This window comes from Lactuca saligna, chromosome 5 (genome assembly GCF_052625555.1).
Source record: "Lactuca saligna cultivar CGN05327 chromosome 5, ASM5262555v1, whole genome shotgun sequence".
Classification (NCBI taxonomy): domain Eukaryota; kingdom Viridiplantae; phylum Streptophyta; class Magnoliopsida; order Asterales; family Asteraceae; genus Lactuca; species Lactuca saligna.
The window spans coordinates 312405467-312432359 of NC_136421.1; the positions used below are offsets into that span (position 1 = coordinate 312405467).

General features: G+C 37.1%; 1 protein-coding gene across 1 annotated transcript; it reads right to left on the bottom strand.

Annotated features, from left to right (window-relative positions):
- Nucleotides 1-22864: 22864 nt before the first annotated feature.
- On the bottom strand, nt 22865-26043 carry OTP86 (Tetratricopeptide repeat (TPR)-like superfamily protein). The gene has a single exon (XM_078997150.1). It carries the CDS (start codon nt 25943-25945, stop codon nt 23141-23143), a length of 2805 nt encoding a protein of 934 aa, XP_078853276.1. The 5' UTR covers nt 25946-26043; the 3' UTR covers nt 22865-23140.
- Nucleotides 26044-26893: the final 850 nt, after the last annotated feature.

Here is a 26893-nt window from a genome sequence, read left to right on the forward strand (position 1 = left end):
CTTTCCACATTTGTAGCAAGTCACCTTCTCGTTACATTTCCCGAAATGCTTCTTTTTACACTTCTCGCACCACTTGGTTTCACCTCCTCCTCCTTCTTCAATCATTGAGAATTTCGTTTCCTTGTTGGATTTTGATGATTCTTCATGTTTCCTTTTCTCGCCAACTTGTAATATCTCAAAAATACAGGCCAAAAATTTCATTTTTAAATATATTATTATAAAACCAACAGTATAAGAAAACATCCATAATATCATGTCATGTCAAAACCAACGTAGAAATAATCAAAACATGTTATCATGAAACAATATCAGAGTGTAATCCGAAAGATCTCATGTGCGGAAAGCCATAGTGTGATGCGCTGCGATCAAGCCGGCCCCTTTCCTTTAAACACGAAGTACTTGAAACCAAAACTGAAAACCGTAAGCACAAAGCTTAGTGAGTTCCCCCATCATACCTCATACCATACAATCACATAGCATACATACTGTCGGGCAATTCTGGGGTGCCCAACCTACCCGTGTCAAGCCATTCTGGGGTGCTGACCTACCCGTGTCAAGCCATTCTGGGGTGCTGACCTACCCATGTCGAGCCATTCTGGGGTGCTGACCTACCCATGTCAAGCCGTTCTGGGGTGCTGACCTACCCGTCGATCCTAACAACTGACCCTCGGGGACTATTCCACCCCCTACTGCTACTATCACATACATCATAACATAAACATATTATCAGTCATATCAGGGGTGCCTGAACTACCCTTCGGTCCTAACAACCGAACACGGGGACTGGTCCCCTCGTACTACCTCTATCGCATATAACATAACATAACAAGCCAGCATGCAATCATATCATCACATACTGACAGACGTATCTGGGGTGTCTGACTACCCTTCGGTCCTAACAACCGAACTCGACTACTATCACATACAACATATCATGCGAGCATATAACATATCAGGTAGTAGCAAACGTAGATGATATCACAAAGACAATCATCTATCATACGTCTCCTACTGGTGGGCCGGCATTGTGGCCTTAGACCCACCGCTACTGGAAGGTAACTCACCTCACACTGTTGAAGTCCCGCAGACTCAACCCCAGCTGTTGGATGACAGATTCCCGAACTGTCAACACCAAACCAACACCCAATTAATAATTGGATCCCAACACATAACCATAACACATACTTGGGTAATTACTACATTACCCCAGGCTTGGCTTATTTAAGCCCAATAAGGCCCAAATGAAAGGTCCAATAATAACTCCAAGTGAAATTATGGTTTCACATAAGATGATGATTAGGGTTAAGTTTCCTACTTAACCCATTAAGGACTTGATCCATTAAGTCCATCATTCTTCTAAATAAGTCGTATGGTGTGATTGGGCTTAATCACACGATTCCATTTCAACGGCCCAAAAGTGGGTCCCGATAAGTTCAAGGCCCACATATCCAAAAATTAGGGTCTTCTAACCCAATGGCATGCCAATTAGTTCATTGGATAAGTTTTCACGTAATTCAATCCATATATATATATACAAATTATCATTTCATTAAATTACAAGTGGATTTCACGGCCATAAGTTATCATCCTTTTTAGATAAATTATGGTCTAAAATAAGCCCAATTCATAAAATCAATTACATGCCACCAGCCCATTAGCTAACTTGATCACCAACCCATTAAAGGCCCAAGAAAGTTCAAATAACATACCTAGCTTCCAGGCGACGCACAAGAGAAGTTCCTCCATTGTGGTTGAATCCTCGTTCATTAGAACCGCAACCTCCACAACCAAGTTAAGAATCGCACAAACCCACACCCTGACCGTTATTGATTTCTCACCTTCTTTCTAGCCATCAAAGAATCGAAGACTAGCACCTTGCCTCTCCCTTACTGTGTTGCTGGAGGTCCCAAGACAGTCGCCGGAAAGTCATTAGGCCAAGAAAATGGGATTAAACCCATCAATTAATCTCTTTCTAATCGAATTCACCAATGGGAGATAAGAAATCAAAGGATGCATTGAGTCTTACCTACCTCCACTGCTTTGGAGAACATACGGGCTTTGTCGGAGGTTCACGCAAAGATGGAGAATAACGCAAACAACAACCCCACCAGGTTCACGGTATCAAGCAGATTTTGAGCTGAAGGAATGATCCCGTTCTCGCTAAATAAACACCCACCTCTCTCTTTCTCAACTAACGCTTTAGTGAGAGTTCCGACTGGCGAAGAAGCCCAACGATGGCAGCTCCTTCCTCATAGTTCTTCTTCTTTCACCTAATTCCTTCACAACTTCGATGTCTCTCACCCTCTCTCGCCGCCAGTGAACATACATCTCCTTCATTCTATCTAAGGGTTTGTTCCTTATATAACTCGATGATGCAGGTGAAGCAACAAGAGCAGGAGAAAGCTCCCTCCCTCACGCCCTGTCGCTTACAGGGGGGACCAAATGCTTAATTCTCGAAGATTGGCATAAATAGTCCTTGATGTTTGGTCACCTTACACATATAACCCCCCCTTTACCCAAAATTCCATTCAAGCTAAGTTTCTAAAATGTATCAAAGGACCCTCTTATTTCCTAATTCTTTCAAATTATCTCCAAATTTACCATATAGCCCTTCCTTTACGAAATATTTCCAATATAAGTTGAAAATTAATTACAAAACGAGCCCAATTGATTATCCCTTAGCCATATGTTCAAATATTCTTCCCATTACGAACCCTGGAAGCACTCTTTAGACCTCCAAACAAATTATAATTCCAATTACACCCTTTTTACTAAACTCGTATTTAAATATATACATATATCGGAATAAAATAATGCTTAACACCCATCTTCAGATTTTTAGGTTTGTCTTGGAAATGGGGTGTTACAACTCTCCCCTACTTAAATTAGATTTCGTCCTCGAAATCATTCATTACCATTCCTCATACACCTAACCACTTGTAGTAACATGATCACCATCCCGGGCACACCCTGGCCTTCCCAGGGCAGCCACGACCAATCCTCACAAAGCCCTAAAATTCATTGATGAACGAATTTCTCGCAACAAGGTAACGTTTACTCGATCTGAATCTGATGTCTCGAGATGGTCTGAATCCCTGGCAGACAACTCATACTGAATCAATATCGTTGGACCCAGTCCAATTTATCTTTCAACCGGCTACTCAATTTCCGATAACTCGAGGTTCCCAATATAAAACAGGATCATATACCTAATTATCTTTGTAGATCACTCATACCTGGCCAAGGCCTAGATACTCCAGTTGTGAGTGACTTGTCACTCCCCAATAAACCAGCTAGTGCGTGAGTACTTGCAACCCCAAACATCAATACTAACACTGCCCAGACGCTGAAACTGCCCGAACACTGAACTTTCTGAAGCAGTATGCCGCCATATGGTTGCTTCCTACAAGCTACCGAGACCTCCTGGGTCTCATTCCGCTCGCCAGTCATCTGTAATATTGGGTTCCGGCCCGGCTGCGGAGCCAAAGGACTCCCATTTAGTCGCCTCACACGACTTCTAAACGATATCCTCCTCTAGAACTAGTTGCAACTAGTTATCATGCCCCTGTGAATCTAACAATTTTGTGATCTAACCGATCGAATCCATACGTCGAATCCTGTCATCATCAAATCCAAGGCTGGAAGTAGTTGCTACCTGACCAATGGTAGCCTTATCTCACACGCAATCTTATACAACCCATCGCTTTCCTGATCCCATAACTTTAGTGGTGCTCCTACAGTCCTATCACTGGCTCAACCAGATCTAATCCATCTGGGTAATTCTGAAATCCAATCCATGGATTTCCTTACCCTTACTGCTACACCCGAACTGGTGGGTAATACTGTTCCTTTCGTGTTCCAACATCACGCTCATGCCATCTACTAACCTAGTGAATGCTACAGCTACACCCGCAGACTTACAACACTCTATCACTATCTAGCTGCCAGTGAATGATACGGCTACACCCCCAGACTTACACCACCCCTCACACTATCTGCTACTAGCGAATGCTACGGCTATCCCCGTAGTCTTACAACACTTCCCATGATAACTGACTGCTAGTGAATGCTACGGCTACCCCCGTAGTCTTACAACACTTTCCATGATAACTGACTGCTAGTGAATGCTACGGCTACCCCCGTAGTCTTACAACACTTTCCAACCCGGGTCGAGCACGCACTCGACCTAACCCTCAACTAAACTCGAGTCCTAACTTGAACTCTAACCTGGTTCCCGAAGCCTGCTATCACGTGACCCCATTGTATCAGTACCGTACGCATGCCCGAGACCAAAGCGTCACGATAAACCATGAAATCATCTACACCCTCTGGCAGGGTAAGAATCGATGCCTCGCATAACCGCTGTCTGAGAGTTTCGAAGGCTGCCTGCTGCTCAGGACCCCAACGAAAGGTCACCGACTTCTTGGTCAGTCGAGTCAAAGGAACCGTAATCTCGTAGAATCCCATATTAATCTTCGATAATAACTCGCTAGACCCAGCGGACTCTGAATCTCAGATGGAGACCTCGGAATCTCCCACTGCATCACGACCTCTATCTTGGCCGGATCAACTAGAATACCCTTCTGGTTGACAAGGTGGCCAAGAGATTGCACCCCGCGCAACCAGAACTCACATTTGGAGAACCTTATAGAAAGTCTCTCCCCCACTCAGACTCGACTAAGTCTTCACGACATGCGAGAATTGAAGGATTCCCAATCCGTCTCGCTTTCTAATATCCACCGATGACAAAATGTGCTTACCAATGCTAGCGTTTAATCACCGATTAAACCTTAAGATCGCCCATCCTCTGAAATCTTGAAGAGTACTCTTGCAATCCGTTCCATTCTGACACCTCAATTCATCTCCCAGACTGACCACTGAAGACCTTAATCTTCACTTTGGCTGATGAGTCCTCGTTCTCATTTCCAATCTTGCAGTACCACTGAACTCAGACCGAGCACGACCCATGTGATAATACAATTCTCTTGAACATGCTATGTCTAACCACTTTTGCATCTAACACCCGCGACTAACATTATCCTTTTCATGTCACCCGCTCTATTCTAGCAACGGTAGTGCCTTGAACTCCAAAATTCATCCATAGAAAATTGACGACCATACCTGAACAAGGATAGAACCTCTGAATGCTGACTTCATTGGAGAACAATCACTCCAACCCTGATCGAGTATCCTTAAAATAATACTCTTGGATAGATCCTGACAAAGATCCAAATGATAACGGTGCGCGTGGACCCCACTCCGCAAGATACGTCCCTCCGTAGGTTCATCAAGGACTTTCCGGCATGTAAGATGGCATTTACGGTCCTTGATAACCGAACACTAGTAGAAAACTGACTCGAGATCTGACTTATCCAAACTCACTCACAATCCCAAAGCGATACGTATTCCCAATCTCCATCTAATAAGATGACATACCCGCAACATCTGGAGGAATACTGATCCCCTTCTGCTAACATGACCAATCTTGCTACCCTATAGCAGCCTGAACTCTTGGAGTGACAAACTCCCTCGTGTACTTTCTTGTATGCGCTGCACTGACTCAGGCCCTGCTGGCCTTTCACCCGATGATCAGAAGTCATGGGTCTCTTCCCGGGACCCTTTACTATACGCACCTGGCACGCATCTCTCTTTCTAGGGTGCTCCCAAATCGATCCCGCATTTGCATCCCTTGGGAATCGTATCCTTCAGGATCTGACAACCTGTCACGCTCACTAGCTCGCTTGCCAATAGCTAAGCTGCAACAACTGGAACATCTCCTATCCCCAAACTGGGTCACAAACTCTTCCCTGAAGCTTCTTAAACTCTCCAAGACTCTTGCTGATTCGAGTATGGATCCTGTGCTTTCAGTAGTACGGGCCCAATACTACCTTCCACACATATCCATACTTTCCTCAGCAATCCTCCCGAATCCTCCAAGTCACTTCCTCAAACTGGTACACCCAAGTCTCACTAAACCTCACTTCTAAATCACTGAAATATATCCTAGGCTTCCCTAGGTTCCCGAACTCACCCGGTCCTCAGCTGTTGAAAGATTCCCAGTAATATCAACTAACTACCTCATGAATATTGCCACATGCAACAGAGATCAGATAATCCTTCAAGTAACAGACTCATCCCTATAACGGTTGGACTCAGACAAGAGCTGCGCAATAGGGTCAAATCTATCACTCTGAGATTATCCAACTTGTGCCACATGTGACTTAGCATATTCACTTGATAGTTAGCTCACATTACTAAAAGTCCCACAAAGCACAATGCAAGCAACATTCAGACAGTGGAAACTCTAACCATCATATTCCAATCAAATCATTCTATCCTCTAATCAGGAATCTATACATGCAATTCAAAGGCTCATACAATCAGGCATAACCTAAACAGGCTATCATATCACTGACTGATCTATACTAGCATGCAAGTCTACAAGCACATACAATAGGCATATAAGGCATCCTCCTAGATCCTTAGCCCTAATCTAGCATGAAGTTCTCATAATCATATCATATCATATCATATCATAACATGTATGGGTATCTTGGGGAAAACTTACTTGGGCTCGGCTGATTGCACGCATCACACACTTTGTTCTTCTCAAAGTTCTTTTCTCTTTTCAAATTCTTTTCAAACTCCTTTTATAAAATCGTTTTACTTTTGAAAACTTTCATACCAAGCCCTTAGTTTGAGTTCAGACAAACCTGAGAGTATGTCCGAATCCCTCAAACCAAGGCTCTGATACCAACTTGTAATATCTCAAAAATACAGGCCAAAAATTTCATTTTTAAATATATTATTATAAAACCAACAGTATAAGAAAACATCCATAATATCATGTCATGTCAAAACCAACGTAGAAATAATCAAAACATGTTATCATGAAACAATATCAGAGTGTAATCCCAAAGATCTCATGTGCGGAAAGCCATAGTGTGATGCGCTGCGATCAAGCCGGCCCCTTTCCTTTAAACACGAAGTACTTGAAACCAAAACTGAAAACCGTAAGCACAAAGCTTAGTGAGTTCCCCCATCATACCTCATACCATACAATCACATAGCATATATACTGTCGGGCAATTCTGGGGTGCCCAACCTACCCGTGTCAAGCCATTATGGGGTGCTGACCTACCCGTGTCAAGCCATTCTGGGGTGCTGACCTACCCATGTCGAGCCATTCTGGGGTGCTGACCTACCCATGTCAAGCCGTTCTGGGGTGCTGACCTACCCGTCGGTCCTAACAACCGACCCTCGGGGACTATTCCACCCCCTACTGCTACTATCACATACATCATAACATAAACATATTATCAGTCATATCAGGGGTGCCTGAACTACCCTTCGGTCCTAACAACCGAACACGGGGACTGGTCCCCTCGTACTACCTTTATCGCATATAACATAACATAACAAGCCAGCATGCAATCATATCATCACATACTGACAGACGTATCTGGGGTGTCTGACTACCCTTCGGTCCTAACAACCGAACTCAACTACTATCACATACAACATATCATGCGAGCATATAACATATCAGGTAGTAGCAAACGTAGATGATATCACAAAGACAATCATCTATCATACGTCTCCTATTGGTGGGCCGGCATTGTGGTCTTAGACCCACCGCTACTGGAAGGTAACTCACCTCACACTGTTGAAGTCCCGCAGACTCAACCCCAGCTGTTGGATGACAGATTCCCGAACTGTCAACACCAAACCAACACCCAATTAATAATTGGGTCCCAACACATAACCATAACACATACTTGGCTAATTACTACATTACCCCTGGCTTGGCTTATTTAAGCCCAATAAAGCCCAAATGAAAGGTCCAATAATAACTCCAAGTGAAATTAGGGTTTCACATAAGATGATGATTAGGGTTAAGTTTCCTACTTAACCCATTAAGGACTTGATCCATTAAGTCCATCATTCTTCTAAATAAGTCGTATGGTGTGATTGGGCTTAATCACACGATTCCATTTCAACGGCCCAAAAGTGGGTCCCGATAAGTTCAAGGCCCACATATCCAAAAATTAGGGTCTTCTAACCCAATGGCATGCCAATTAGTTCATTGGCTAAGTTTTCACGTAATTCAATCCATATATATATATATATATATATATATATATATATATATATATATATATATATATATATATATACAAATTATCATTTCATTAAATTACAAGTGGATTTCACGGCCATAAGTTATCATCCTTTTTAGATAAATTATGGTCTAAAATAAGCCCAATTCATAAAATCAATTACATGCCACCAGCCCATTAGCTAACTTGATCACCAACCCATTAAAGGCCCAACAAAGTTCAAATAGCGTACCTAGCTTCCAGGCGGCGCACAAGAGAAGTTCCTCCATTGTGGTTGAATCCTCGTTCATTAGAACCGCAACCTCCACAACCAAGTTAAGAATCGCACAAACCCACACCCTGACCGTTATTGATTTCTCACCTTCTTTCTGGCCATCAAAGAATTGAAGACTAGCACCTTGCCTCTCCCTTACTGTGTTGCTGGAGGTCCCAAGACAGTCTCCGGAAAGTCAATAGGCCAAGAAAATGGGATTAAACCCATCAATTAATCTCTTTCTAATCGAATTCACCAATGGGAGATAAGAAATCAAAGGATGCATTGAGTCTTACCTACCTCCACTGCTTTGGAGAACATACAGGCTTTATCGGAGGTTCACGCAAAGATGGAGAATAACGCAAACAACAACCCCACCAGGTTCACGGTATCAAGCAGATTTTGAGCTGAAGGAATGATCCCGTTCTCGCTAAATAAACACCCACTTCTCTCTTTCTCAACTAACGCTTTAGTGAGAGTTCCGACTGGCGAAGAAGCCCAACGATGGCAGCTCCTTCCTCACAGTTCTTCTTCTTTCACCTAATTCCTTCACAACTTCGATGTCTCTCACCCTCTCTCGCCGCCAGTGAACATACATCTCCTTCATTCTATCTAAGGGTTTGTTCCTTATATAACTCGATGATGCAGGTGAAGCAACAAGAGCAGGAGAAAGCTCCCTCCCTCACGCTCTGTCGCTTACAGGGGGGACCAGATGCTTAATTCTCGAAGATTGGCATAAATAGTCCTTGATGTTTGGTCACCTTACACATATAACCCCCCCTTTACCCAAAATTCCATTCAAGCTAAGTTTCTAAAATGTATCAAAGGACCCTCTTATTTCCTAATTCTTTCAAATTATCTCCAAATTTACCATATAGCCCTTCCTTTACGAAATATTTCCAATATAAGTTGAAAATTAATTACAAAACGAGCCCAATTGATTATCCCTTAGCCATATGTTCAAATATTCTTCCCATTACGAACCCTGGAAGCACTCTTTAGACCTCCAAACAAATTATAATTCCAATTACACCCTTTTTACTAAACTCGTATTTAAATATATACATATATCGGAATAAAATAATGCTTAACACCCATCTTCAGATTTTTAGGTTTGTCTTGGAAATGGGGTGTTACACAACTTCAGCTCTCTCCAGACCTTTTTCCCTAATCTGGGTCTCAACATTCCTAGCTGCCCAGATGGCTCCTTTCAAAGTGGTTGCTTGTTTGACCATTGGTCCAAAGTCTGCTGGTAATCCATGGGCAAACTTATTGACCTTGGAGAGCTCAGTTGGAACTAGATAAGGAACAAGCTTCATTTTCTCTGTAAAACTTGCAGCATACTAGATGACACTCATCTTTCCCTTCTTTAGATTCTGAAACTCGTTGTTGATCTCCAGAAGATCCTGCTCAGAGCAGTACTGTATTTTTAACTGCACCAGAAAATCCTCCCATGACATCTTGCTCGCTTCTCCTTTGGGCATCGAATCGGCTAGTAGCTTCCACCAGCTTAGTACTCCAGATTTCAACAAAGGAACCACGAGAGCGGTCTTCTGCCTGTTGCTACACTCGCAACTCTCAAACATCGTCTCCATCTCGGAGATCCAGTTCATGACTTCCACCGGCATCGGGCTTCCAGATAGACTCGGTGGTTTGGACGCCATGAAATCGTTGTATTTGCATCCACGTCCATCATTTCCTCTGTCTTGGTGGTTTTGCTTAACTATCGGTGGGTTGGCTTGACCAACAGTCCCACTGTAGTTTCCCTCCTCAGTCTGCCCTTCGTTCAACTCGGGCTGTTCGATCTGTATGGTTGCTTCTTCTCGATTTTGCTAGAGCAAACGTCTGGTTTCCTCCATTTGACGATTCAACATCGCCTGGATCATCGCTTGCACTCCGGCCATTGTTATTGGCTCAGCAGCGGTTACCACAACCGGTATTTGCTCAATCACTGGGGGTTGGTTTTGGTTCCCATTTGCATTCATGTTTCCGCTACGGGTCCTTGCCATCTTGATCTATACACCGAATAAGGTGAATCTAGACCTTTACTTAAGATTGACGTTTAAATCATCCATATCACTCCGAAACGTTCATATGCTAGTTCTAATATCGTATTCGTACGTTTAGAATCCTAAACACATAAGGTTTCCAGATCCGGTCGGCAACAGACCATAGATCCGATCAAACTATAGCATCATTTAGCACGTAAAAGGAATTTAGGCATCATTCCTAAAATAAGCTAGTGCTTGTGTCTATTCAGGTGCATTACCTAAATCTATTTGACACACTCCTCACAATCATCACTTAGCATTCTAAGTTTAAGTCTAGAAATAAATCTATATTCCTAGTTCGCTTAAACTAATGCTCTGATACCAACTGTGACATCCCCATTTTCACGGCCAGAAAAGACCGATTTTGTTTATGCCTTATAAAAATCAGAGTTCTTCTTTAAATAAAAATGTTGCGGAATTTGTTCCCAGAAAAACATGATAAATACGTTATTAAAACATTTTCGGAGAAACGTATTTTATTCATTTGAAAACGTTTTGGATGTCATCATTAATACAGAAACATAAGCATAAACAGAACTTACATTTATTTACACTAATGATCTACATCTCTTTAAATCTCTCAGTGTAAAGTGACTTCGTATCAACACCTGTGATATAAATAAACTGAGTGGGTCAGGTTGGGAAACCTGGTGAGTACATAGGGTTTTCAACCCACAATAATATAATTATTATGTTTAAACAATCAAGCAATTAAACCCAATTACCCATCCCCATTATCTTCTTTACTCTTAAGGATCTACCCTAAGAATCAGCTATTTCTCGTTCACTTATTCCTAAGGATTATCCTAAGGAATCGGCACAAAGTACATCATAGCCACGGTTTACACAACGGGCACTAAGTCTGCATAGTCGCCAGGATTTAGGCATCAAGTCTGCATGATCACCAAGGTTCAGGCATCAAGTCTGCATGATCACCAGGGTTCAGGCATCAAGTCTGCATGATCACCAGGGTTTAGGCATCAAGTTTGCATGATCACCAGGGTTTAGGCATCAAGTCTGCATGATCACCAAGGTTTAGAGTACACCGAGTGAACACATCGTTCACAACACCTACAGGTTGCGAGCCTGCTAGTGTTCCACTGACTGTCTAGAATAGTATGTGGTTGTCATCCATACTCTGCTGAATGACGGGGCCATCATTTGGGAAAAAGGCTTCTCACATTATTCACCTCTCACCCTCACCTCGTGATCTATAACACCTCTCAACTCATCATTCAACTCATATTCCATCTATTATATCTACCCATGTTTACCCCAACATTATCGTAGATATAAAATACATATACAGTTTAAATCATTTAAAACATGTATAAAATCGTTCATTTAGCATAGACAACAAGTACTCAGATAATATGCACACATAGCACGTAATTTATATAAAATACTTCATATCTATGTGTAAGATGAAAGGGACCATGCACTCACCTGAAAGGTGGTGACTTAGTACTCGGACAACGCTTCGATACTTTCAAAACAACTTTCCTTCGATAAAACCTAGTACCAATACCACTAGGGTTTAGTCTAACGATAACCGCGGCAAATTAATAGTCTACTATTATTATTATTATATAAGTGTTAAATAACACTCAATATAACTCATAATAATAGCCCAAACAATTATTTTAAGTTCCTAATAATGTTACTATAATTAATTAGAAGTTATATTAAAACTAGCGTAGGCGTAGCTCACTTACAGCGGGTTTTTCGCAAAACCGGGCTTCGCTGGAGCAGCGTTTCCCGAGCCGAAAGGCTCTTTTCTCGGAGCCGTCGGGCGCTCCGGGGCTTCCGCCTCGTGCTAGGGAGTTACCCTAGGCTTTGGGGGGTTAGGGAGGCTTAGAGAGAGAGTTTAGAGAGAGAAAGAAGGGCTTGAAGGTGTGAAGAGAAGGCTAGACCCAACACCTCTATTTATAGTGCAAAAATCTGATGGGCTCGCCGAGTAGGGGGGACCTACTCGCCGAGTTGGTCCATGTGGTGGCCTTCTGGTGGTGCCACGTGTCCAATTCTGGTGGTGCCACGTCACCCCTTATCGCGTATCAGCCTTCAAACTTAGAAAAATCATAACTTTCGCATACGAGCTCCGTTTTCGACGTTCTTTTTTTCAGCGCGTAGGTAAAATCAAGACCTACAACTTTCATTTAGACTACGTCAGCTAATTCTCGACCGATCTCAAATTTAACAATAGGAGGCGTTTAGACTGTTAAATGATCGCGAAGAATTCATAACTCCTTCATACGGACTCCGTTTTCGTCTATCTTTTTACCGTTGAGTTCCTATTAATGAGATCTTCAAATCTCATTTAGGTCGTGTAAGCCAAAAACCGCTCGAACTAAAATTCGAGTTTCGAGCCGTGCACTATTAAGTCGAATCTTAGAAAAATCATAACTTCCTCATACGAAGTCAGATTTGGGCGTTCTTTTTATCGATGCTCTTAGTTTAACATATTCTACGACTTTCGTTTAGATTGCTAAGGATAAATTTCGCTTTATCATAAATTCACTATTTACGCTTCCCGGTGTCGTGCCGGTTTTGCCGTCAAACTTTGACGGGCCATAACTTCTTCGTTATAACTCGGATTTCGGAGTTCTTTATATGTACGGAAACCTTGTGACATATTCTACAAATTGGCTAAGATTATTTATTCTAAATAATCTTTTGTTGAAAAGTCATTTTCGATCCCTATTGCCTCTAAATTGACTAGCCCGGATTTGCGGGCGTTACACTGACCTTTACATCGGAGATCACTTCCTCCGTCTCGTGAACATGATCATCCTCTCTCTCTCTCTCTCTCATTCTTCTCCTTGTTGAGCAGCTCCACCCTCCTCATTGGTTGTCTTCCATATCCTCTCCTATCCCTGAAGGGCTTGTTCATCCCTCTCCGTTCGGATCCTCAGATCAGCGGAAACATGATCAGAGACCTATGACAAAGATGTAATGAGTCAACAAAAAACAAAATGAAAAATAAAACGAGAATAGAATCAACACTAATAGCTTGGGAGAAAGTGACCAACTTCTGGAGCGCTTCCTCAACTCCAAGGCTCTCCAAAGATAAACCTGTGGACTCAACAATTTTCTTATTCTGGGATCCCTGGGTCTTCAATGTCAATTCAACAGTTGATCTTTTGAGAGGAAGAGAAGACAAACTCTTCTCCTTCTCCACCACCAGCTGGTCCTTTGACGTGGCTGTGTTAAGATTAGCAAGAGTGAACTGAGCACTGGAGCGAGTGACTTTGGATCCTATATATAGAAAAAACTACTAAGGATCTTCATCACAAGAGAAAAGAACTAAGGATCCATACCTGTCGACATGAGGTCAGTTGCAGAAGAGCTTTCCTGCAGGATACTTTGATTGAATCAGAAGGATCTCTCAGCTTCAAATAAAGCTAAGAACTTCTCAATATTCTCTTCAGAATCCTCGGCAACGGGACCGAGCTCTTCGAATTCGAAAGCTGCAAGAGAGCAAACAACATAAGAAGATGTGAATTCCAGGATCCTTATATTAATACTAAAGAATCCTACCCTTTTTACCCAGGCATCCGGCAGGAGGTCCCCATTGAGAACAGAGTCACATCTCACAAAGTGGTATCTTCCTTTCCAACCTCCATCCGTGTGCTTGGTTTTCAGGACTAGAGGTGATATTTGGGTTTTGACCTTGAGGAGGAAGCGTGAATTCCCAAAGGTTGTGAGATTATACACACAGGCCAATTCAGAAAGGCTTATATCAAGGCCTTTTGAGCGGTTTTCCTGGTCGATCCAATATTGGATCCTCCAGACAATTGGCATGGCCTGGATATACGAAATCTCGGTCACCCTAAAGAATTCAGAGACAATCTCGGGAAAAGGATATCTTAAACCCAAAGAGAAAGGGTACTCAGGAAAGCACACCCAAGTAGAAGAAACGAAGTCAGGCTGAATGAGAGGATCGAAGAGCCTGAAAACAGCTTCAGAAGGAAAGGCTCTGTTGAGTCTTAGTGACTCAATATCATCGTCCCCAAAAGAACACGTCTCCTCATAAGAGAGGATTCCTTGATCGATAAAATCATCGTCAGGGAGGGCTAAGATACTTTTACGGGAAACGACCATTTTTCTAACCATACTGAAAGAAATCAAAACGTAGAAATAATTACCTTCTGATAAATCGTCGATACTCGAAAAGTAGTACATGTAAAGAAAAGAAGAACGTGATAAATAAAGAATGAAGAAACTGATCATGTCTATTTACACTAAGGAATTAAGGTTGATTTGACTGTTAATGGCTAGGTATCTGTCCGTTGAAATTCAAAGTTACCAAGTCGTTGAGGGTTAATTCTGAAAATTACCTTTCTCTCTCCTCTTATCTCTTTACTTTAAGTTATTTCTTTAATATTTACGAAACTAACTCTTATATTTTCAAGAATAACTTTGGGGCAATGGTTTGGGCCAGGATCCTCAAAATATTCAGGTTCATCAAATATCCATGATCCTCAGCTACCTCAGGATCCCAGCTACTACCATTATTATTTTTATTAACATTTATAACGGTTGTATTTTTTTCATAACTAATACATATGCAGAAGTAGTCAATGGAAGACCAATTCTCAACGATGAATCATCTCAACTATGCTAAAGACCCGAAATATTCAGTCAAATAACGTTCGTGAAGCTGGTCATAGAGGATCCCGAAAATATCGGATATCTTGTTGGCTAATTTAGACTATAAATTGACATCGCACACAACACATTGTTTTTTACTCTAAGCCTACTATACGAATTTACTCACTTGTTCTCACTAAAATTCTCTGTAATTATCATTTTACATTAATAAAAATTTTAAAGCGGGTGATCATTCTCACCTCCCAAGGTTTTGTACCAGAGATACTAGCAACAATCATGGACTTTCCTTGTTAATCATTATGTCATTCTCTTTATCATTTACTATTATACAACTCGAACATCAGAGTCTCGAGTTCAATTTAGTTGATTACTACTTGTGTAATTTTTGACCAAAACACTAGTATGATCTAATATTATTTTAAACATGTTGTACATACTAAGAACATCTAAACTCATCACCAAAATAGTGATTCACAAGCTAAAAATGAAGAGAAGATCGTGAACTTAAATCACATTTCTCACAATGTGTTCATAAACTCCTAATCAATGTTTGATCAACCAGAATACTTATATATATATATATATATATATATATATATATATATATATATATATATATATATATATCCTCATCTAGTAGTTAGATTTGATTATTTATAACTAGTTTAATGTTATAGATTGATTATTTACATGATTTAATCCGTCACAAAGCATGACTAGATTCAAAGCATTAAATGAACTCGTCATCTTCATACATTCTTGAAATCATCAAAATGATATATTTGAAGTTATTAATTCATAAACATTTTGGTTATGTAAACATCATTTGATATTAAAGAACATATTTGCATATTAATATAACAAAAATTAATGATCTAAACTCTTATTCATTAATTCATCAATCTATGGTTCAAATATTCCTAAAATCACAACTAGAGTTAAAATCAAACACGGTCCCATTTACATGTATTAATAATATTATTATGTTGAAATGATCTATATGATGTAATGACCTCAAAATATTGTCCCATTTATATGGGAGTATATTGTCCCATTAATATAAGAGTATGTTGCCCCCACTGATATGGTAGTATGTCTAGTTATATTATGTAATGTAATTTCTTAATGATTTCTAAGATGTAACCAACTATTATGTATACTTTGATGTTTCAGTTATTTAAAATTGTAACTTTCTAATTGGCTTCTAAAACGAATTTAGTCTATATTTGGGACCTAACAATATGCTTATTAAGAAGATCTCCATACATCCTCTATTGCTAATGAAATTGTTTAGGAAAAACTCCGGCTACATGTAAAGAAATAGTGGAACGAGAGACCACAATGGAAAGCTTTAAAAAAATTAGTAAACAAAAGTGGAGTTGGTGTTAGTAAAATAGAAGCAAAGTATTCTACCAAACTCGCTTGGGAAATGAAATACTACATGATGAAAGGATACACATTATTGTTTATTGTTTGAAACAATGAAATTCAGAGGAAGATATCATTTTGAGGGTGGGTGAGTTGTAGCAAATGTTAACAAATATGGTAGAAAACAAGATCGGATGATGATCAAAATCTGGATTTTTTAAAAATCGTGTGAGTTCACTCTCATTGATAAATATTTCGATCCTAATTTCCTGGGTTACTCCAAATTCAATCTAGGATATTTTATCAAACACACTTTTGAATCAAGCACAATAATAAAGCAAATTACATAGATGATATGAAGGATTATTTATATTCATTTTAGCCCAAAAACCAGAATATATCATCTATTTACACTCACAAAGGGGATAATGGTTGACCAAAATCAGTTTTCCCTTCTCCAAGAAGCATTGGCTGCTCCAACTTCGCAATTCGTTGTGTACAAAATCAAATTCGATTTATATACAAATATGCATTTTGCACTATATCACTTTTATTAAATCATAGTTTAAATCCCAATTTGAAAATCTAATTTAATCCAATTACACTAACTTGCCGGTGACACTAAGGTTAGAGGGTGTGACTGCGGTCTGGGGCCGCGGTTTGTGCCACCTCAGCCGCGCACACCGTCCCCAGGTTGCGTTTCTGTGCGGTTTTGGCCGCAGTGCGGTAGTTCATGGCCGCACTCTTTTTTCTCTTTCTCCTCTTTTACTTACACTATCTCTCTCTTCTCTCAACTAATTATCTTTTTTTTTTCTCTTCTAACCTTTTTCCCACTTCCTTATTGCCGTTTCTAGTTGATGAAATAAGAAAAAATCTGAGTTGGTATCTACGTGGCATATGAGGGAGTGCGGTTTCGGTGGCACCACTCCCTCCAGCCTAATATCACGAAAAATATTCTCATAATTTCTTATCCTATGTATAAACTTAGCAGCAACATTCAAGAAATGTTCTGTGTTCAGTGATATTCATATGCAAGGAAGACTTGTACCTTTGTCTTAAAGAGTGGAATGAAGTAACAAACGTGATTAAGGTATACAATAAATACGAAATAAGCATAATAATCTTACATACAAAGTATTGTATGCTAGACCGAGTTCAACCGATTCTTGTTTTTTTTTGAGCAATTTGGACATTTCCGATTCCGAGTACTCTACTGAGTAGACCAAGGTTTACAACACTGAATGTATGTTAATATGAACTTTTTTGGGTCAAAAGATAAGTAGGTTACAGAATAGGAAAATTTGAATGTATATTATAAATACAAAGTGGTGAAAGTATGAAGGAATGTTTCGATTTACACCTAAGGAATTTGTGGATGCAGAAACGTTTGGATTTAACAAAGGTGAATTCCTATGAAACTTCAACAACCCAAATGGTTCATGTTAAACTTTTATGACTTATTTTTTCTTCGTTCCTGTTTCATATGTACCAACAAAACAAAAGAAGAAGTGATGAGGTTAAAGCTATGCATGCACAAACAAATGTGTGAAATTAAGCCACATATGTATCATATCTGTTGGTTGGGGAGAAGTCCGTGAAAGAAAAAGCTGATAAAGGAGTAGACAAGACAGTAGTAAATGTTCAACTGTAAATCATTCAAGTGAAGCAGAGTGTGTAGAGTGTGTGTGTGTATAGGTATGTAAACTGTAAACATAGGCTCTGTGTGTATATGTAGTATAGATATATAGCGTGGTCCTTTTCTTTTCCTGTTAAATTTGCTTTCCCAAGTGTCCTCTCTGTTTTTATTTTTACTTTACAGGATTCAGACTGTGAAGGATACCCTTCTTTCCATACCTGTGAATCACAAACCCACTACAAAGGTACAACCTTTATTGCCAAACTTACAACCCGCTCAAATATTTCCCATGGATTTTTCAAATTATGCTAAAAAAAGAAAGAAAGATTGAAATTTGAAACTGGATCTTTGTATATTCTCTTTGATTCATCTTTCATCTTGGTATGCTAAAATGATATATAAAAAAATAAAGAGAAAGGAATCAGCCCACATGCAGTAATGGCATGGTCCAGCCTCCCACCACATCCCATGCCCTAACCATTTTCATCAATTAATTTATCACCATCATCACAAATTCACAATATATACAGTGACTTTTATTTGTTTTATAATGTAAAAATAAATAAATAAATAAGAGTTTATTAATATGATGCATACATAACCATTAACCCGTACCAAGATCCTGTCATCAGTTGATGCTGATGTGCCTTAAAATAACTCCTTTAACTCCTACCCTTTGTACTTACTATCTCTACATTATTTATCGTTCTTGATTCTTCACAGAACAACAAACCTTATCCATACCCCAAAGATTCAAAATTTATGGCTCTTTTTGTAATTTTTTTTTCTTTAAGACTTTCAAGACAAACATAAATAAATAAAAGCTAAAATTGTCCATTAAGTTTATGTAACAAAAACAGTTATTTAAGAGTTGCTTTCAGGGTGATACAAGCTTTCAAAAATTGTAAAAAGTCTATTTATTCATTTTAAATTAGAAAATCTTCAGAAAAACTTATAAAAAAGCCATGGCTTAATATTTTTTAACAAAAAAAAAAAAAAAGAGACAAAACCAAGGAATCTTTACATATTTGCCATTTTAGCCGGTAAAAAAACTCTCATCGAGTTGCATTTGTTTTTTCTGCGGCAAAGTTATGATCAAAATAAATGGGTAAAAAAAATCATATAATATACAATAAGAAAAGAAACCACAATTTCATTAGACATAATAAAGTATCAAAAGTTACATTTTAAAGTTCACATATTCGTTCTTTCATTTTCTGAAAGCAAAAAATTAGATTTTCGGTCTTAACATTATCATGTGTTTCCTTTTCTACACTAAAAATCACAACATCATTCATAAAATCGTCACATATTCTATTATGCAAATCGGTCTTCAACAATTTCATAGCAGAAAAACATAGTTCAATGGTTGCGATTGCAACGGCCAAAACCAGTTTTAATAATCAATAAACTAAAGAAAAAGAGTGGTGATTCCCCATTTCTACAAATCGTAAGTCTCTAATTTAACAAACCTATTTGTTAATTTCTAATTTTTCAACACAGTTACAAAACGCTAAAAAATAGATTTTGAAATAACCTAACAATAAATAATAGGATTGAGTTTTATTTATTTACTTACTTGTTTCATTGTAAAAGTTAACCACTGGAGGAGTTCGTCGAAAAAATTGTCAGCAACAGCAAATCGTCGTCAAGGCAACAACATAAAGTCGTGAGTGCATAGAGGAGGGAGGAACGGACATCGCCAGCAACACAATTTGGTTATTTCGTTTTTTTTTTTTTTGCAAAATAAGAAAAATGAGCTTCTACATTTCTTTAATTCGTTAAACTACTTTGTCTTTTGAGCTTAAAAAGTTTGGTCCACTTAAACTTATTGAACATTTTGATTATTTTAAATATTTTGTATTTGGAAAATTAGATTTATAATTTGTAAATAACAAATTTTTTTTTTGAGTAGCCCAAATTTTGTCCGGGGTAGCACCACAACAAAAAACAGAAGTTTATAAAAAAGATTATGTTATCGGACAAAATTTGAGGGATATCCTGGACCCTATGTGGATCCGCCAATGGTTTTTACTTTTTTCGAAAATGAAATGACATTTCAGTGGCTTCTTTTGTAAATAAAATGACTTTTTTCCGAAAATGAATATATATATATATATATATATATATATATATATATATATATATATATATATATATATATATATATATATATATATATATTTATAAAATATAGTGAATATAATAAGCACTTTCCCCACAATATTATTAAAGGAACACCAGTTGAGATCGTCGCCACCGCCAATTGACCATCAATTACCTACACCATCTTCGATTCTTACGAGAATATATCATAAAAGAAAGAAGAAAGATCATGTGTTCATAGACATTAGAATCATTTTTGTATAAACTTACCTAGAAATATGACAAATTATTGACGAATGACTAGTAAAATTAGAAATTCATCGGGTAATCGATTCAAGATGAAGAAAATTTGTATTCTTTTCAAAATAACAACACATTATTAAAAGAACATTTTTTTAATGTAATTCTTTGAAATATATATCAATTTTAAAGAATGATTTTAGATTATAGTAGGATCTTTTTTTATTTTGATGTAATACTTTTGAAGATTGTGTATGTCTTTTTTTTTTCCATTTGATATTCCTTTAAAAATTTGTTCTCTCAAGATTTTTTTTTGAAACAGTTCTCTTAGAATTGTTTTTTGTTTTTTGCAAACAAAAAACAATTCTTAAACAAAACACCATCATATCAAAATGAAGAAAGAACTTAAAATATCATTTGAATTTTGAAAATATAGTAAAAAACAATACTCTTTATTTTATGCGGACCTACATTAAAATGAAAAAAAAAAAATACAACGACATTACACTAAAAATACTATAAAAACCAATAAAATAATACTCTCTGCAAATCATCTAGTTAAAAAAAATGCAAAAATAATTTGTTCTTAGATTGCGAAAATCAAATAAGATTAAAATATAATAATATAATAAGATTAAACAAAATAAAAGAATTACATAAAATAAAATAAGGTTTTTTTACACCCTAATTCCCATTTCTACTTTCTTTTTGTCTTTTATTTATTTATTTTTTATTTTTTTTTCTATTTTTTTTAATGAAACCATGCTTTTCAAATTATATTTAATTATACATATCGATTGAAGGCAAACGGGCAACAAGCTGCGCCGTTAGCCCTTTCTGGATGGCAAAACCAATTCTTTTGAAAACAACATTTGTAGATCTAGGAAATATGACATTAGAATGCATGACCCGTTGAACTCTATTAAGGAGCTCCACCGCCTCTGGTGCGAGAAAACCAAATGTATCGAATGCAAAAGGAACAAACATATGTTGATTTTCTCTACATGCATTCTCGTGCTTTACCACTTTACACACATCGACTTTCAAAGCGGCATGCCCAACTACGAAACCTCCGCTCCCCAAACCATCGAGAGGAGAGACACCAGTAACATCCACGCACGCATGTTTCCCTCCTATCCATCCAAAGACCAAAATGTCACCCGATCTAAGTGTGGACCTGTCATCCTGCGGGTCCGTCAAAAAGTTCACGGCGCTTCTTTCTTCACAGATATACCAGCGCGCCGACAAGCATCAAAGAGAACATCCCGAACCACATCATGTCTATACTTGAAACCAGGGAGCTCTCTACAATGAACCGCGTGTTCCCCAAAGGTATCCAAACATGCCTTGCGACAAACTGGGCATATCTCGTCAATTTGGAATGTGAGAATCATGAGACGGTAACGAAGGATAGTTCGGTACTCCACAGGAGATATATGTTGGCCAAGACCATCTATAGGAATAGTTAGTAGAAAATTTTGAGCATGAGGCGTCCGCAGACACTCAAAGATTGCTTTCTGTTTGACAGTCATATTGAAGTTGACTTCCATATCTTGGACGATTTTGCTAAAAAAAGGCACACGCTAAAGCTTTTTGGCTTTTTGTTGTTTTTTATTTTTTTTATTTTTTTATTTGTTTTTTGTTTTTTGTTATTTGTTTTTTATTTTTTTAATATTTTTAACAAATACATATTATTATTATTATTAATATTAATATTATAAATATTTTTTTCGGACTATTTTTGTTTTATTTTTTTATTCAAACTAACTATCATTGTGTTACTTTTTTCCGTTTAGATTATTTATGTATTACTTTTTTCGTTTGGATTATTTTCACATTATCTTTTTTAGTTGATTATCGTTGTGTTATTTTTCTGATCCATCTATCTTTATGTTGTTTTTTCGTTCGGACTATTCATATATTATATTTTCATTCAAACTATCAATGTGTTATTTTTTACGTTTCAACTATCTATTGTTATCAATTTGATGCGTTTTTCATAGCCATTAAATAAACACCACACACAAACATACATATAATTGTTCGTAATTTTTTTAACACAAGGATAATCCAGATGAAAAAAAATAACATAATGATATTTTGAACGAAAAACAAATATAGCTAAAGTTAAAGAGACATCAAAACAAATCAATTATTTTTAAATAATAATAATAATAATAATAATAATAATAATTAATAAAAGACAACAAAAAAAAAAGCAAATATATATATATATATATATATATATATATATATATATATATATATATATATATATATATATATATATATATATATATATATATATATATATATCAAAGACAACAAAATGACAAAAAGAAAAAGGTGAATGGATTTGAAAGTACATACAAAAAATATATAAATATAATTACTTTTAGAAAAACTCTTTGATTTTGATCATTATTTTGATTAAGTCCTTGCTTTCTGTTTGAAAGAAAAAAGCACTGCAACCGGTCGATCTGTTATTTCAGTCAAAATCCCAATTTTGAAAATTTTCCAACAAGTTATGTCCTTTTTTGTTAGAAAAAAATTCAGAGCTTTTCTTAAGATTTCTCTTTTCAAATATTGATTGAACTCTGCCACATAGTAGGTTCTATGTATGTACATGTTTACTTGATTTACATATCATATCATGTTTAGGACAATGTGAGGCAACTAAAAAATTTTTGTGGGATGGATACACAATAATACAACAAGATTTACCACCAAATTGCATGACATGGCGATTTTTTTATTACCAAAAGTCTCCACAAGAGCATATTCCAGACCCAAAATGATGGAATCTATTGGCATCTCTAACAATAATCTCTCGTTCAAAATACTTTGAAACAAGCTTACTGAAAACATGACAATCATCACAAACACGAAGGTTCTTTGCGACACGAATTGGCATCCCTTTGGTTGTTTTAAGCAATCCATAAGCAATCGCCAATCTTTCACTATGCCCATTAAAAATTTCCCCTAAATACCCCTCTTCCCTCTTTAACATATCATTAATTTGAGCTAATTTATCATAAATCTCATCCGATTCCGGATGAGATTTGTCCCTCACTGTAAAAACATGAATCTTGTTCCAAATCTCAATCCAACTACAACCAGGATCTTTCTTAAAACCCTTTTCTCTCATTTTCATTCTTATGTCACCAACATCATCCCATTGGCCACAAAAAGCATAGAAATTTGATACAAGAACATAATTCTTTACACTACCCGAATCCAACTCAAGAAGTTTTTTCGATGCAAAGTTTCCTAATTCTATGTTATTATGTACCTTGCATGCACCAATGAGAGAACGCCAAATGGCAACATTAGGTTTCATTTCCATGTTTTCAATGAACTTAAATGCTTCTTTTAAGTTGTTTGCACGACCAAAAAGATCAACCATACAAGTATAGTGTTCTTGCCATGGATTTAAAGCGTATTCATCTACCATTGATTTGAAAAAAGCTTTTCCTTCATCAACCAATGATGAATGACTACAAGCATAAAGAATTGCCAAGAAGCTTACATGATCCGGATAAACTTTTTCAGCCACCATTTGGTGAAATAATCGAACCGATTCCATTCCCATTCCGTGCATTCCATATGCATTAATCATGCTTGTCCACAGGACTAAATCTTTGGTTGGAATGGAATCAAACACTTTAAATGAATCCTCTAAAGCTCCACAAGCGGAATACATATCCACAAGAGAACTCGAAATTGGTCCTTGAAGAATGAAACCTTTTCTTATTAAATATCCATGAATCTCTTTTCCTTTTTTTAGTGTGGATAAATCGGAAACAGCAGAGAGTAAGCTAAGTAGTGCAATGGAATCAGGTTCGATTCCGGTTTCTTTCATGGAAACAAAAACATCAACAGCTTCATCTGCAAGTCCATTTTGTGCAAGATTGTTCACCATGATTGTCCAAGAAACAAGATTCTTTACCTTAATGAGTTCAAAAACACGAGAAGCATAATCTATGCATCCACATTTTCCATATATATTAACGAGTGTATTCTCAAGGGTAATATCAAATAACCCTTTTCGTATCATATGACCATGGATTTCTTTCACAACAGAATCACACATCAACTCAATACAAGCTTGCAGAATGCTTGCAATCAACATGGAATCACTTTCAATTCCTTTCATTTGAGATTCACGAAATAAAGTTAATGCCTTTGAATGATATCCATTCTGGGCATACCCTGAAATGATGGTTTTCCAAGAAATGTTATCTTTGGAACGGATTCTCTTGAAAAGGGATTCTGCATACTTCATTTTGGAACACTTTGTATACATATCAATAAGTGTGTTACAAACATGCAAATCAGAATCCATCCTGTTTTTCATGGCATATGTGTGAACTTCAAGACCATTTAACAGATTCCCCAAATGACCAACAGTTGATATCATGCTTATAATTGAATATCGATCAGGTTTTCGACTCTCAACCTGCATTTTGTGAAATGTAGCCATAGCTTCATTATAAAGACCATTTTGAACATATCCTGATAACATCAAGTTCCAAGTAATACTATCCTTTTTATCCATAGCATTGAAAATCCTTTCAGCTTCTTTCATTTTACCACTTTTTGTGTATAAAACAACCAGTGCATTGGCCACAAACATATCTAGATAAAGGTTAGATTTCAAAAGGAAAGCATGAAGTTCCTTGCCAAACACCAGATATGGAGACTCTTCACAAGCTTGAAGAACAGCAACAAAAGTATATGTGTTTGGCACAACCCCTGCTATCTGCATTTCTCTGAACAATCTCAAAGCCTCCACAGTCTTCCCAGAAGCAGAATAAGATGAAATTATCGAATTCCATGAAACCACATCTGCTTTCCCACTCATTTTCTCAAACAACAGCATTGCTGAATTTGAATCATTGCATTTTGCGTACATTCCCAACAATGAGTTGTTTACATACAGGTTACAAAGAAACCCCAATTTTGTAGCCATTCCATGAACTTGAACCCCATAACAACGATCTTCAAGCTCCCCACAAGCCTTAAGAATCAAAGTAAAAGTACTAGCATCAGCATGAACTCCTAACGCATTCATATTCAAAAACAGCTCAATGGCCTCAATATGTTCTCCACTTGTCATATGAGATCCAATCATGGCATTCCAAGTGAAAATACTTCTTTCAGTCATTTTGTCAAACACTTTATGAGCATCCAATGAAGCCCCACATTTCCCATAAGCAAGCACAAGCTTAGTACTTAAAAAAGTTGTGTCTACTACATACCGAGATTTCAACACATGGGCATGGACTTGCTTGATTTGCGATAAAGATTCTTGTGTGGAACACCGCTCAAGGATCAACGAATATGCATTATCTAAACAGTTATTGCAACGTGTGTCTTGGTCAATGAGATTGTTTGCAAGAGAAATGAAAGCTTCCTTTAGGGTTCTTGGAGGATATAGGTTGATGGAATTCCGGGAAAATTTAGAAACAGACTGGATATTATTATCACTCATTTTCCCTAAAATGGGAGCTTTCACAGTCGTTAATGGAGTAGCCATAAGCCCAAAATTGACTGGCATCGTATGTATCCGACAAAAAGAAGATTTGGTTGGTGTTTATAAAGGCGTTACATATGATCAATTGTCGTCCAGTCGGTTAGGATATCCGACAGCGGGTATGATTCCGCAATGGAACGTTTATATGAGCATTATTATTTAGATAAAACCGTTCGGCAATTTGTTTTTCGAAAAAACAAATTATTATTTATTGGTTATGATTTTTATAAAATAAAAATCAAATAGTTAAAAAAAAACAAATAATAAGTTTTTATTATTTATTTTTAATACATATCAATAATTATTTATTAATTTTGTAATTTATTTTTTGAAATAGGTTCAAAAACTTCCACCTAATAAAAAATATTAATATATATTTTCTATCAAAAGTTTTTTATCTATAGAATATTAAAATATAATATATATTTTTAATAGTTGTTTATAAATTTCAAATCGTAACTAAATAATTTGTTTTTGCTTCTTGTGTAAAATTCGGTAATATTATAATTATATGTCGTTTTAAAATATTTTAGTTTTTTAAAAACCGAATTATAAAAACTGATCCAACCAAATTGTAATTGGATCGGATCGGATCAGATTTAAATTTAGTTTGTACTATTCGGATCTATGTTTTGAATACCGAAATCAATTTGGATTCACTTGATTGAATTTGATCAAACCGATCTATCCAAACGAACATCCCTATATCGGAGGACTTGTATTTATAACAACCAAAAAAAAATCCACAAAACTATAAAATTGGTTTGTGTGGTATTTAAAAAACTTTTGATAGGATCTAAAAAGTTTTCAGCTTGTATGGATGGTCCTTAATCTAGATTTTATTGTGGTTTTGGTCCTAGGAGAATTTGAAAAGACTGTTTTGCTCTTTTTATTTATTTATTTATTTGTAATTTTTATATTTTCTTTAATAGTTTATTAATTAAAAATTAAAAATCAGAATTGGGCTCTCTC

What these genes read in the sequence shown, in the direction of transcription:
- OTP86 (XM_078997150.1), bottom strand. Translation starts at nt 25,945, where the DNA reads ATGCCAGTCAATTTTGGGCTTATGGCTACTCCATTAACGACTGTGAAA.